Source organism: Strongylocentrotus purpuratus, unplaced genomic scaffold, assembly GCF_000002235.5.
Source record: "Strongylocentrotus purpuratus isolate Spur 01 unplaced genomic scaffold, Spur_5.0 spur5_scaffold_9, whole genome shotgun sequence".
In the NCBI taxonomy this organism is placed as follows: Eukaryota; Metazoa; Echinodermata; class Echinoidea; order Camarodonta; family Strongylocentrotidae; genus Strongylocentrotus; species Strongylocentrotus purpuratus.
The window spans coordinates 7,244,891-7,260,222 of record NW_022145615.1 but is presented as its reverse complement, the minus strand read 5'-3'; the positions used below and the strand labels follow the sequence as shown (position 1 = coordinate 7,260,222).

The window sequence follows — 15,332 nt, the reverse complement described above, 5'->3', positions numbered from 1 at the left end:
TATTGCAAGTTCTTGGTTAATAGTGTTAATGATACAGTGCATGCTATTTACAAAAATAATGTACAGTCAATTGCCAACACTGGGCAATAAAATCAGCAAAGAAATTGTTTAAAGTGAAGAAGAAAAAAACAGATTGCTTTGGAGCTTTTCTTTTACAACAACACACCTACATGAATGTAAATGTACATAATATTACACGCATAACAGTTCTCCTAAAGCTAACCCATTTATTCTTTTAAAAAAAATTTGTTTTGTAATATTCTTTATTGTATTCACTCAATAAATAATATTAATTCATACAAATTGTAATATATAACATATTGAAACCAATTACAGAGTACAAAATACAGTAATCTCAATTATATTGAATGAATTAATATTGTTATAACCCCCCCCCCCTCTATATTTTGTTCTGCAGTACTATAGTATCCCTATTACATATTATAATTTTGGAACAAAGTACAGACTACAATCAACCTAGTTATATCGAATGAATAAAGTTTGTTATATCCCCTACCCCCGTTAAAAACAAAACCAGCAACAACAAACACAAAACAAAAACAGAAAACAAAACAAACAAACAAAAAACAAAAACAAAAAAAAACGATACAAGAAGACGTGGGCAGTCTATGGCAGTCGAGACCGGTCAATCACACACAGCTGTGAACCGGGCAGGCCCCCCCCCCCCTTTCCTCATCCCTTGCATTTTCTTGCATATTATCCATGTTTACCTTAAGATGTTCCCATTTTTTGGGAATCAAGAAATTGATTCTTGATTGTGTATCGTGTATATGCTCGTTGAACAAGAAGTGCTATGTGCTGACGCAGACTGTATCAATGCCCTGCGCAAGTCTTTGATGCGTCACTGGCCGAGTGATATCGTACAGAAAGCGAATACAAAAGGAACGGTGCAGACGCTGTGTGAAACCATAGGCACATCCATTAATAACCTCCATACGATTTATTAGCGCAGCCAGTGACGCAATTGACACGAATGACGCCTCGTGTGCAACCACAGAAATGTGCGCAACTGGCATAAAATGTCCTTCTGCCGCGTCGCTAGAGGGTGTGATGCTTTATCCTATTCCTGTGCCATTGATTAGAAGAGTTCGGGCATCTTTAAGTAGTTAGGTCAGTTGGTTACAACATGGCGTATCCTCTTTTTTGTTTAAGCTTGCCTAACTCGAACCGGGTTGGCCAAACTCTCTTAATCAATTGTGCTGCCCTCATAGGGAGCTATAGGATCTCTTTTTTTTTGGTCTCTGTTTGAGATTTTTGTCAGCTAATCCATGGTCACTATCAATAAAATTTGAAGTCGAAGGACCTTACTTTGGAAGTGGGTGGGATTTTCTGCAAACATTTTGCCAAGTTTATTCCACGCGTATCCCACTTCAAAATATTGTAGCGACACATCGGCTTTAAAAGTACGAAAAATGGGTCTAGACCTAATCACGGTATGCTGTTAATCCACAGAATTTTGTTTAAACACAAGAAAGGGATCTACAGCTAGACAATGGCAGTGCATACTGGTGGGTACTGAGAAAATGCTTCAGCGTTTCTCAAACTAAATCTATGAATAGAATCACGCAACCCAATAGATACCTCAAACACCACACAATTACATGTATAATGACCGTGACCTTTTGCACAGATAATATTAGCAAAGGCAAGTCCACGATTACTATGTAAACATAAATATGCAACCAAGGGCGTTGTATACTAAGAAGCGCTTGTATTTTTTGTTTTAATGCAAATACCAAAATAACATCTTGTAACATGAACATTAATTATACGAACGTAATGATGTTTTATTCAAAAAATATATTTAGGTTGAATTATCAGTCAATTGAAATAATTGTAAGCATTGTTGAGAATAAAATTGACGTTAAAAATGGTTCTTACAATAATTTGCCGGTGTGATTGATTTGCTTGCATGACACACTTAGGCAAATGTAACGTCACATGAATTTATTGATAAATCTTATCAATGGACATACACGCTTACACCAAAATGCTTATGTTTATCTTCAGTAATTCTCATTTTGTTTTATATGATGCAAAGTTTAAAGACAGGGACTTCCCTTTACGAAATGAAATGAATTTGAAGTCTGAGAAAAAAATGATGTCTGTAACAACTCCTCACCGTATAGCGCAACGGACACATGAACCTCGTGAAGACAACATTTAATTCGAAATCTGTGAATCTGGTAGTTATATTCCCCTCTCTTGGAAATTGAAAAATATTATGCTTTATCTTTATTTATGTGGCAAAACGAATTTGATATCCATTGCAGACGAGAAAAGGAATTGTTTTATCAAAAACAAAAATTAACAAAGTATGTATATTTTGAAGATTGTTCTTCTGTTCACCGTTTTGGATGAAAAGGTAAATGTACGAATTAACTTCTGAATGATGTAATGTGTATTTACTTTGATTTGATTTGTACGACTACTGTTTGAAAAAAAATAAAAGAAATCATAAAACAAAATTAAAATCTAGATTTTGGCTAGGCGGCCATCTATCCACATTAACCCAATACAAACATTTGCTGCACGTGCACTATGGGTAACTTGTTTTCATGTGCATGCAATTACTCAATCCTATTGAATGAAAAGTGATGACTGGTGCGTATTTCTCAGATCGCGACACATCCACATGAATTATCATTCATTCATCTTATGCCCCATAAACTTAAAACTTCATCTAAGTATTTCCAATTTCGCCGTCTCCTTAAATCAAACTCGTCAGTGGATAAAAAAATGTATTTTCGACTTCATTCCATAATGCATGACATAACATAGTTCAGTGAAAGATGTCGAAAAGTGTTCGCATTGCATTACAGCCTCCTCTTTTGAATAGTTAAGTGAACAAGGTGATCTTGAAACCAAATTAGAGCTATAGTAACGCGGGTTACAGGCTTTAAGCTGCATCAACCTATGCCCTCGGAAATGACGTAAAGTCATCGGTCTCGTACCTGTCAAAGGTTAACAAAATGATGCATACAAATAAGGCAATTGCTAAAGAAGTCCTTCACTAAAACGGAAGAACTGATTCTGCACTTGGTTTCTCCTTCTGTAATAGCCCAATAAGACCTTCACATCATCAGGACGGACAACTTGGTCCCTTGGAGTGGACCTAAAGCCGTCGGTCCTCTGGTTGCTTACTAACAAGCATTATGCTTTCTTTGCAGTCAGGTAAAATAACCGCCACTAAACAACACATCAGTGGCAGGATTGGAGCAGCCCTGGGCTAGACTCGTGCTTCAAGAATTAGAGAGGGGCTCTCTCAACGTGGACCCCTCTTTAAAACAAAGAAAAATGGAGTTACCCTGGTTTAATCATCAAGTAACTCTAAACATGCCGAAATAACTGGTATCTTCGAAGAGGCAGACGCGACGAGGAGCGTAAAGCATCTTGATACCGACCTTGGCCCGGGGTGGAATGTAGACGAGCCCGCCGATGAAGCACGTCTTGTACTTGCTCGTCTGCCCCGCGATCGGGGCAATGCAGGTGAAAGCCTCGACACCGTCGATCACGATGCTATGACCGATGTACTCGTTCGGGTCGTAGTACATCATCTGTATGGTGAGATGACGAGGAAAAAATGTTTTACTTGTTTGCCCCTCTGCCGACAACAACGGTCATTTGGAACACGTTGTGGGGAGAAATCATCATTATCATCATCGTCATCATCATCGGAATCACCATCAGCATCACCACCATCATCACCACTATCATCATCGTCGTCGCCGCCGCCGTCATCACCACAATCATCACCATCGTCATCCTCATTACCTACATAGTCGTCATTTTATCATCATTACCATCGTCATCGTCATCATCACCATCATCATCCCAAGCAGTTTAACATAATTATAAGTTACTCATCTGTATTCATTGACTAACTTCTTAAATGGAAAACAAAAATGTTCAGGGTTAGTACAGGTAAATTTCTCCCCCTCAGAAAAAAAAACAAATGTAAAAGAATTGATAGATAAAAAACAATAAAATAAATAAATAAAACATCGATAAATGTTCAACATTTCAATAACAAGATACTAATTTCATCAAGAGGACTTGAAAGGTAGAATAGGAACCATTTAAACTACTCTCAGGAGGGAGAAAGGAGGAGGGGCCGTTCCTTTGCCCCCTCCCCTTTTTATTGAAATAGCATGATGCATTGATGCCCATACTTACGACTGTCTATTATGAGGTCTCGGGAAGGCTTTGAGTACTTGTGTCTTGTGGGAAACGTATTTTTTAAAGAAGGAAGTGATATGAACGTGTGACTTAGGAAGTGTGGAAAATGTTATATCATTGCTCAAAAATGAAGCAAATGAAAATAATTACCTGGCTATAGACGTAGTAAAGCCCTGGAGTGCGTACCGTCACATTACCTCGTGCTGATAGCCGAAACTCGCTCTTGATTTCATCCATGCGGTCAGAGGAGCCGGCATTCAGTATAGATGATGAGAGAGCCCAGTAAGGGACCCAGCCAGCTTTTTGAAAGTGGAAAAGGGAGAAGGAAGAAAATGCAAGATTGTCAAAAAGCATGACGTCGTCTTATTTCGTTAAATGAGATGAACGGCGGAAACAGTTTCAACTAAATGTCATTTTTGGATTGCACAACGATGAAAACAAAATAATGCTCTTCTTTCAACTCAGGAACAACACTCTGCCAAATATTAACCTACACCTTACTCATAACATAATCGTAACACTAACCTCAATCTTATGAAAGCCCTTGTAAATTTAAGAAAATGCATGCATGGGTAATGCCAGACATCAAATGCTCAAAAAGGAGATGGTGCACATACTGTATGAACATTTGATATGAATACCTTGACCGAGATAATTGTTTATATTTTTAAGCCAATTGTTATCATTACAAACAAACAATACCAAACATTTCATCTGTCCACATCTGCATGATATATCTATCTATCAATCTGTCTATCTATGTATCTATCTATCTGTCTGTCTGACTATCTGTCTTTCTGTCGACCTATCTATCAATCTATCTAAGTATCCACCTATCTAGCTACATGTATCTTTCCTATCATATCGTAACTTACACTTTGTACTATCCAATTTCATACAGCTTCCATACAGCATTTCTACATGATTTATTTCTTATTGATGAATAATGTGTTTATGGATGATAAGTTTAGATTATAATTGCATGCAGAACTCCTTCTGAAGCAAATAAAACAATTCGTACCCTCACCTACGCCGATTGTGGTAGTGCGATTGAGATTGGCTTGGAAATGGACGCCTTTTATCTCGGTAGAATTACTTTCTGAAATTAGAACAACAAGATTAAATATATAGAGATAAATTAATGAATAAGAAGTTATATATAACTGTAGTCTATAGACTACAGAGATAAGGGCATAATTCTAATTACAATTTGAGAATATTATCTGAAGAAGAAAGAAACAGACAAACATACAGGCAGCGAAGGAGAGAGAAGGGAAGGAGATATATAGAGATCGAGACAGACATACTGACACACAGACGGACAAAGTGGGAGGGAGAGACATAGAGACAGAGACTGACAGACTGATACACAGATGGAAGTGGGAGAGGCATGATGGTGAGAAGAAGAGACAGACAGACAGACATACAGCGGAAAAGAGACATAGATATAGACACAGACAGACATATCGTCATTGCATGTAAGACTTTTCGAGTCACAATGACAACTGATGCAAGGCAAAAATATACGTCAATCTAGGATTATTCAAATGTTTAGATAAATAATGTATAACTCTTAACATCAAACAATTAATAAAGGCTGCGAATAAAATTGGAAAGGAAAGAATAAGAATGAACGATGACGTCATACCCGAGTCTCCTGGTCGCGGGGCAGCTCTTGCCCTTGGTGTCTCCTCCTGTGCATCACGGGGTCTCCCCTTTCTTCTATTACCTCTTTTAAACCTGCCCGTTCTCTCGCTGTGTTGTGATATGACAGGCATCCTTTTCGGAGGTGCGCGTGTGTCATCTAATGATGCGGGGTTGGTGCTCGCAGGGTCTCGTGTTTGCGGTGGTGCCAAGGTGCTCCTTGCCTCCTCGAGTCTGATCAGGACTTTCGGATGAATCTTAAATGAGTGTAAAGTTATTGAATACTCATTAAATCTTTTGGTTTTCTACTTTTAATCAGCAGGTCAATAATTATGGTATAAATGTACCTTAATCTTTATGAACAAATACGATTGCAGTGATACAATTTCAGCATTTGTCTCTAATATACCTATGAAATCCATATTTGAAAATGAGGGTAAATTAACTGACTAATAAATGAAGGTTTTTGTCTTTTCTTCTTTTCTTTCAGCAGGCCAATAGTTATGGTAATGTACCTAAATCTTTATGAACAAATACGATTGCAGTGATAACATGTCAGCATTTGTCTCTTACAGTATATACCTATAAAATCCATATTTGAAAATCTTCCACTTAGCATGCTAATACATATTGATTTAATAAAAACATTACTCATCGTTCAACGCCCTCGTAATATGTAAATTTTCTCATTTTTATTTGTTTATCCGGTGAACATCGTGAAATATCTTTTCATGGCTTTCATAACTATTTACATAGTGCCAAATGGATCTAAGTAGGTATTCTTTAGTTAATTTCGTCTCGTCTAATGCAAATTGTGCTTACGCTTTGCCGGCTTGAATAGCAACGTCTAAGCTATGCTATTAATGTAACGGGGTGATGAGGTCGATAATTGCATGGACTACGAAATTTGTTTTACATGCATGATTGAAATAGCTTAATATAATTATGTCTGTTATCAAAACCTTGTAAGTAATAATGACTTAATCATCATTATATGTATAATTAAACATAAATGATACGTTATTATTTACTTCTTTTTGGGGGCTGCGAATTACAAATGGTAAAAGTCATTTCGTTCTACAATTTCACTCTAACAAAAATACTTAAAATGACTATTTGATTATTGGTATAAAATTTATAATCAAATTCTGAAGAGCATTTCCAAATCATGGAACTAGGCTCGACTAGCACTTGTGCTAACTTCTAGTTCACATTAACAATTTCATCTAAATATTAGTTATACATATTTTTACATGTATATCTTTTGTACATTTAATAGTATGCAGATCTGTATCTAAACATCGTTTTAAAACCATTACTGTTCAATCAACATTACTCTTTTTTTATGTATCAGCATCATTATTTGCATTGTATGATATTGTTCACATGTACTGTCATTATTGTGACGTGGTGTTTTAAATTAATTCAAATTCAATTCAATTCAATTCAACTAAGCCCTGTCAACAATACATGTCATAGGCAAAATCTTCTGTACATAATTTGTATCAGTGATCTTACCTCTGGTGTTACTGTATCAAGAACCTCTTTCAGTTCATGCAGTGGATTCAGGTCTTCAACCGGCTTCGGCTCTGTTTCTCCTTCTAAGAGTTTTGCATGACCTTGTGTCATAATAAAAGCGAACTTGTTATTTCGTCTTTCCCCGTTACTGAGGTTTTTCTGTCCACGTTCCCCTTTAGTTGCCCCCCTCCCACACTCACAAGCCTCGTCAACTTCGGCCAGTCTGTGTTCTAATAATGTCACCCGTTCCAGGAGATGTGCTTGGGTGTTACTCAACGAAGCCACCCTGTAAGCCATGGCTGACACGACCGCAATAAGAACACCAACAACAATGAGTGTCAAGACAAATTTCGCTGCTCCTCTAGCATGTGTCCTGGTGTGGGTCTTACTGATGTGATAGTGGCCCAGAGGCATCAGTGAAGTTCTGTTAGGTGCTCTTGACGCGCTTGAAGATGTGGTCTTCGAGTCCTGATGATCTCCCATCGGACAGTGTTCGGTGAACCCGTAGCATCTGCAGGGGACGTATTGGTCATGTTGATCCTGACTGGGGATCTCTGCTATGTCTGGCAATCTCCTGGCCGAAGACTTGAAGGGATGCTGGTAGGTATCTAAAGGAGGCTTCATCCTGATGTATATCACACTCTTTGTAAGGTCTCTGAACTAAAACCGGTTAACGCTCTGCACGGCCGGTTCTAGCGGCTGCAACACTAGATTTTATAGCAAATGTTAAACCGGCATGACAGAACTGGCATGTGGAGTGATGAAGAGGTTTATTACCGATGTATGGGCAGCACTGATTCGCAAGTGATTCATAATGTCGGTGGCACAATTTCAGTGATCAGAAGATCTCGCATTCCCTCTCACTCTTCCCGTCAACCATGAGCATTGTGTGGACCTATATCAATCCACCACGGTGTGCGCTATGTAAGCCTACAACTCTCGAACATCCTACCACTAAACGTGTTGAGCACGTGCATGTATTTTCCTCTTGAGCCATATCCACCATGAATCTGTGCTTCTGAAAAAAAACCAAATGAAAGAAAACAATTGACACTTTTATTTCCACGTCACGTCTGTCCGGTTCCCTTTCCTGTCATTATCGCTAAACGTTTATTTTAATCACACAATATCCACTAAAGTACAGGTATACTTCCGACAAGCATACCAGGTCCGGTCATTGGACGCAATCAACAACTTCCGATAAAAAAAAACCCAAGTTGATCCAGACGCCTGTATACCAATAATTACACAATTGAGTTTACAGGTAGGCAATAACCGGTCACCTGTCATTACTACAGAAGACATCAACTTCCAGACAAAAACATTATGGTCGTAGTTGCCTTTCGAATTTCAGCTTTTGACAGCACGCGTCTGAGCATAGAGGTTTTTTTTCCCCCTAGGTGCGCCAACGAGAGATTTCGTCCGAAACATGACAAACAAAGAAACGAATCTCAGAATTATTCGTATACATTACCGCAAATGACTGTGTTAGCTCGATTGTCGTTTATTATCGGATCATACCTTGATACACGGAAGAGATATCTCTATATTATGTAGAGGGCAAAGTCCTACAATTTTTGTTTCCCTCTTTTTTTTTCTTTTCTTTAGCCTAACCGCATTGAAAATGGGCTTTGCATGTCGTGGGAGGTATTATTGTGTTCATATTTATTTGTTACGACCGAACTACCCTGGAATTTAGCTTCGTCATTTTGATAATTGGCCTATTATTCACTCTCTCTCTCTCTCTCTCTCTCTCTCTCTCTCTCTCTCTCTCTGTCTCTCTCTCTCTCTCTCTATCCCTCCCTCTCCCATCCTATCTCTCTCTCTCTCTCTCTCTCTCTCTCTCTCTCTCTCTCTCTCTCGCTCACGTCCCCCTTCTCTCACTAACGTTTATCTCTACCCCCTCTTACTATTTTCCTCACCCCTTACTACCGTCTCTTCTCGTTGTTCTATCTTTCCTTCTATCTCTCTATCATTCTACTTGTTGTTCTCTCAGCGTGTCCACACACAAAACAATTTATCCCGAAACTCTATAACGAAACGTCGTATAAAGAATCATAGTCTAAATTTCAAAGTGTCCACACACAAGAAACGTCATATAAATAATCATCGTATAAATTCAAGGATGTCCATAAACAGAAGAAAGTAATCCTGAAACTCTACAGTCTGGTCTCCTTTCGCTCGAGGTCACGTTAAGCCCCGCCCAGTTAGTTACACTAGTTACACTCTCCCTGTCCACACACAACATTTTCGTGATTAGGCATATACTTCGACGGCATTATAAAAGATATTTCCGGGCACCCCCCCCCCCCCCCCCTCCCACCCCACCTCATCAACACATTACCTGGACTATACTTCGGTTTTATCTTTGCACTTTTTGATCGCTAGTGGCCATCTCTTGCCACAAAGTAGAGAATCAATCACAGGTCGCAATCTTCGGAACTCTACTCAAAGACGCATGCTTTCTCCCATTCCTTACTTTATACAACTTCTGAATTCAACTTCTTAGTTATGCCCCATTATGTTCGCCATTGTGAATTTTAACTGTTAATTAATTATTGCATAATGATTATGTCAAATATTAGTATTGTGATCTCTCAAAGCTGTTTTAATTTGTTTTTAATTTGAATTCCAAGTCCTTTCACTCTCTGTCGTATTATATATAATTATTTATGGTCATTGTATATAATTATTTATTTACTTATTATTATATACTTATATACTTATTATATTTTTTTACTTATTAATGATTTAATTTATCCATGTGTTTTGTACCTTGTTATTTTTATTGTTATGCATTTTATATTGTAAACTGACTTATTTAGTCTTCGGACTTTTTAATCAGTACTTGAATAAAACCATATATCTATCTATCTATCTATCTATCTAGTATCGTTTTGAATTTTTGCTTGCTAAAAATACTTTTTTTTCTCTCGTTATTTTCCGTAAAATATTACGTCACGGTTTTGTTTTATCTTTCCTTTTTCCCTTGAAAATGGAAAGTAACTTCACAATGAGCTCGCTAGAAAGTTCGACGGCCTTTGTAACTTATTCATGATGATGTACTTTGCAACCTGATTTATCTTTTAAAATTTTCTGTGCTTTAAAGCTATTTTAGTCATTGACATCACCCATGTGTAGTGGATATACAGTCAAATCTGTCTATTAAGGTCACCAAAGAGAAACACAGAAAGTGGTCACTGAAGAAAGATGGCCTTTATAGACAGGTTTCTTCAACACGCATTTCCTTCCAAAGGGGCGCCTACCATGTCTACTACCATAAAATTTCATGGTTTCATGGTTTTAGTAAAATTGATATTTTTGAGGGATAATTGGATGGTTTATTTTTCATTGCTAAAAAAACTTGTGCATGCTGGAAAGTTAAGCAAACAGTAAACCAAAGGCTTTACATCCTTTCCGATGGACTTGGTCAAATGAATGTCTTACCAAAGGGCACTAGCGCATCGACTTGGTTTCGAATTCGGGACCTGCCGGTTACGAGACCACTGCTCCACCACCGAGCCATGTCAGTTATTGCCAGCTTCTTCTTGTTCAGTACAGGGCTGGGTGTTGATGGGGTACGGGTAATACTGCAACAGTACTCTATCATGCGTATTTAACGACTGCAAAAGTCATGTGAACTTCGCCCCTACTTAATAAGGCCTTGTAGCACATTGTAATTATGATATGAGCCACAGGAGTAAACAGGAGGTACAAAGTCGCCTGAATAATTATGATGGCATGACATTAATAACAAAGGATTTTGCGAGTTTGGCCCTCATTTTAGAAGAAAAAATACCATTAAATTGTCAGTCTTGTTTGGCTATACTTTTGATATAGTTCGTGTATATTAGAGCTCCATGCACTGTGAACTCAACTGTCATTTCACAATCATTGCGCTTACAATCACTTGTTATCATTTAATAGTTCTACAACCAACGAACAATCATATCGAGTTAAAGCAGGGACTGTCCCGTTTTCATTCAATCATTCATTCATGCTTTGTGGAAAGATATATCTCTCTGATTCAGTGGACTGAGAAGTCGAATGATTGTTATCTCGCGCAAAGAAAGGAAAGGCAGTTTGTTATTGGTAGCCTTAGATCAATTCGTGAGTATTTTAAAACCAAACTGTGCATTGAATGAACATCGACGTGTAGTGCCCAATCCCCATTTGTATCCAATCGATTAAAACGTATATCTCCGATAGCATTGTGACTTATGAATATAATTATCATTATTTAAGCTAAAAGACAAACAGGCTGGTACATATTATTAGGCAATGCATGATATTGAAGGGGGATAGGAAGGTGGAGAGGGGTGCAGAGAGCAAGAGTAAGATAGAGAGAGGGAGAGAGAGAGAGAGAGAGAGAGAGAGAGAGAGAGAGACAACCCGATAGAAATAGAAAAAGAGAAAGGGTGCGGTTGGAAAATATAATGAAAGAGAGACACAGAGCAAGGGAAGAAGGGAAGAGAATTGGAGAGATTCAGAGACAAAAATACAAACTTACGTCTTGAGAAACATGCACAGAATGGGAACCCCGAAAGGAGGCACCGAGAGAGTGAGGGGGAGACAAAGAATGGGAACACTGAGAGAAGGTGAGGGATGGAGAGACAAAATAGACAGAAGAAGAAGAATAAGAAGAAGAAGAAGAATAAGAAGAAGAAGAAGAATAAGAAGAAGAAGAAGAAGAAGAAGAAGAAGAAGAAGAAGAAGAAGAAGAAGAAAAAGAAGGAGAAGAAGAAGAAGAAGAAGAAGAAGAAGAAGGAGAGGAAGAAAGAGAAGAAGAAGAAGAAGAAGAAGAAGAAGAAGAAGAAGAAGAAGAAGAAGATGAAGAAGAAGAAGAAGAAAGAGAAGAAGAAGAAGAAGAAGAAGAAGAAGAAGAAGAAGAAGAAGAAGAAGAAGAAGAAAAAGAAGGAGAAGAAGAAGAAGAAGAAGAAGAAGGAGAGGAAGAAAGAGAAGAAGAAGAAGAAGAAGAAGAAGAAGAAGAAGAAGAAGAAGATGAAGAAGAAGAAGAAGAAAGAGAAGAAGAAGAAGAAGAAGAAGAAGGAGAAGAAGAAGAAGAAGGGAAAGAAGAAGAAGAAGAAGGGAAAGAAGAAGAAGAAGAAGAAGAAGGGAAAGAAGAAGAAGAAGAAGAAGAAGAAGAAGAAGAAGAAGAAGAAGAAGAGGAAGAAGAAGAAGAAGAAGAAGAAGAAGAAGAAGAAGAAGAAGAAGGGAAAGAAGAAGAAGAAGAAGAAGAAGAAGAAGAGGAAGAAGAAGAAGAATAAGAGGAAGAAGAAGAAGAAGAAGGGAAGAAGAAGAAGAAGAAGAAGAAGAAGAAGAAGAAGAAGAAGAAGAAGAGGAAGAAGAAGAAGAAGAAGAAGAAGAAGAAGAAGAAGAAGAAGGGAAAGAAAAAGAAGAAGAAGAAGAAGAAGAAGAAGGAAAGAAAAAGAAGAAGAAGAAGAAGAAGAAGAAGAGGAAGAAGAAGAAGAAGAAGAAGAAGGGAAAGAAGAAGAAGAAGAAGAAGAAGAAGAAGAAGAAGAGGAAGAAGAAGAAGAAGAAGGGAAAGAAGAAGAAGTAGAAGAAGAAGAAGAGGAAGAAGAATAAGAGGAAGAAGAGGAAGAAGAAGAAGAAGAAGGAAAGAAGAAGAAGAAGAAGAAGAAGAAGAAGAAGAAGAAGAGGAAGAAGAAGAAGAAGAAGAAGAAGAGGAAGAAGAAGAAGAATAAGAGGAAGAAGAAGAAGAAGAAGGGAAAGAAGAAGAACAAGAACAAGAACAAGAAAAAGAAGAAGAAGGGAAAGAAGAAGAAGAAGAAGAAGAAGAAGGGAAAGAAGAAGAAGAAGAAGAAGAAGAAGAAGAAAAAGAAGAAGAAGGAAAGAAGAAGACTTTTTGACTTTTGAAAGTAAAACTTTATTTACAATACATATAATAATTAAAACAGATAATAAAGAAAGAGAAGAAGAAGAAGGAGAAGGAGGAGGGGAAATGTCACCAAGTCATCATCACCGAGTCACCGAAGAAAGGAAAGATATAGTGGGCAGCGACGGGGATGGATGTGAACATCAGAAAATATATTTAGGGACTCCATGCATCCAAATCATATTTCCACTACGGATCTGTATAGGGTTGACAATCTTTGCAGGGTCATATTGACGAACTGAACGGAAGTATGTGTTTACTGAACGTTTTACGTGGTTGCTTCCTTTTTTCGACCGAAACATTTCAATAACTGTCGCAGTCTTTTCAAAGTTTTTCTAACAATAAAATACATATCTGATATATATCAATTATTGAGAGCTTTTTTTAGAATGCTGATCTTTGCGTTGGTCCCTTTTCACACAACACAAGGCACCACGCGTAAAGCAATTAAATGGCAATCCACCCCTTGTAATAAGTTCATTTGAATGAAAGCAGGAAAAAAAAAAGATAAAGTCTGAAATAAATCGGAACAATAATAAGAAAGTTTTGTAAGTTTGAAATATGAGATATCACTACAGCTATGCGAATCTCAAATTGACAATAATTATGTCAGTGGATTATGACGTAGTGAGGGATAATTCTTCCGTTTGTCGTGTACAAAATATTACTTATTTCTGTTCTCTCCCAAGTGCATTCTTCCTTGGGGTACAACTCAACAAATTATGGAGAGAATGTTATCACAGGTGGTCTAAAAAGAAAAGACCATCTAGAGTCATTTTGTGTGTTGGAATAAATGGGGAAATTGTCCGCCACTTCATCACAGAGACATTACCGATTGAGCCGATTTGAATAGCCAATACCTATGGTGATTGCAACTTTGAAAAAGTTCATAGAATACTTGTTTTTTGTCCGATCTCATTCAAACTTTCATTACTTTGGTCTGATTTTTTTTTCAAACTTTCGTCATTATGTTTCTCAGATTTTTCTGCTTTCACTAAAATGAACTTATTACAAGGGTTGGATTGCTTTTTAAACTATAGGCCAATAACATTTTCTTTTCTTTTTTTATTCTTCTGTGAAAGTTTTATTGTAGGTTGAATTATGGTAAATTATTTGAAAATGTAGTGTTAAAGATGAAGTTGAGTTCTGGTCATGCGATTGCATTGTGAAAGAAACGGTGTGGAATCGACCAGAAAAGGTTGATCATCTAGCATATACGAATTTATGTGTATTGCAAGGTTCTGGAATCATCAAAATGATAAGAAATTTGGCCAAGTCTTGGTAAATTTCCAAACACTGTACACAGAAACATGTATATGGGACTACACGAACACGTGGCGTAAAAATCCTACCCCCCGAGTTTTACGATATTACATGACATATTTAGAATATGAAGGCATTTGAAGAGCCATGCTTTTCAGGAAACATGTCTTATCTGATGTTCTTCCACACTTGCATAATAAGAATGATAACGCTCACAAATTATTTTTCAACTCTTCCCAGAACTCAACCTTCTCTTTAAATTAATGTTATGTGATAAAAATTATTGAAAACGGTTCCAAAGCAGAGTCGTGGTGTCTCTAGCGATAGGAGGACAACATAAAAGAGACGCTGTAGATGGCGCTGTTCAATTTAGTTCTGTCATCGTTTCAGTATTTTCTCATAATATTGCTAACAGGTTTCATCAGCCAATTTCCAACTGCAATTTCTAAAAAATAAGTTGCAATATTTAGATATTGTTAAAAGGATTATTTATCTATCCATTATCAATCGAAGGGGGTATAGCTTAGTGGTGAAGCATTCGATTGCAGATCGAGAGGTCCCCGGTTCGAACCCGGGTGCCCCCTAGTTTACTTTTTAGTCTTCCATAATCTTAGCTTGAGCGAACTGAACATATTTATTAACAGAGAGTTTCTTATGACAAATGAACAAAATTACAATATAATTCGTTATTTATATTTCTCAATACAATTCAGGAATGTATGCAGCAGGAAATAAAATGTAGGTCTTCTTCTTTTTCTTGTTCTCATTCTTTTTCTTCTTTTTCTTCTTCTTCTTCTTCTTCTTCTTCTTC

The 15,332-nt window shown here is 37.4% G+C and overlaps 1 protein-coding gene and 1 non-coding gene across 2 annotated transcripts; one reads left to right on the top strand and one right to left on the bottom strand.

Moving 5' to 3' along the window:
• Window positions 1-588: 588 nt before the first annotated feature.
• LOC100890814 lies at window positions 589-8,913 on the bottom strand. Its single transcript, XM_030977293.1, has 5 exons — window positions 7,363-8,913; window positions 5,849-6,101; window positions 5,228-5,299; window positions 4,351-4,499; window positions 589-3,578 (listed from the first exon to the last, which is right to left on the bottom strand). The coding sequence occupies exons 1-5, from the start codon at window positions 7,984-7,986 to the stop codon at window positions 3,342-3,344; spliced, it is 1,335 nt and encodes a 444-aa protein (XP_030833153.1). The 5' UTR covers window positions 7,987-8,913; the 3' UTR covers window positions 589-3,341.
• A 6,120-nt stretch (window positions 8,914-15,033) lies between these two features.
• TRNAC-GCA lies at window positions 15,034-15,105 on the top strand. Its single transcript has one exon. It is a non-coding gene; the product is annotated as a tRNA-Cys (tRNA).
• The last annotated feature ends 227 nt before the right edge of the window (window positions 15,106-15,332 follow it).

Coding starts and splice junctions, on each gene's coding strand:
- LOC100890814 (XM_030977293.1), bottom strand. CDS start 7,986: ATGAAGCCTCCTTTAGATACCTACCAGCATCCCTTCAAGTCTTCGGCC. Junction 5,300..5,848: donor CCCGCGACCAGGAGACTCGG/GTATGACGTCAT, acceptor TTCTAATTTCAG/AAAGTAATTCTACCGAGATA. Junction 4,500..5,227: donor CACTACCACAATCGGCGTAG/GTGAGGGTACGA, acceptor ACTTTCAAAAAG/CTGGCTGGGTCCCTTACTGG.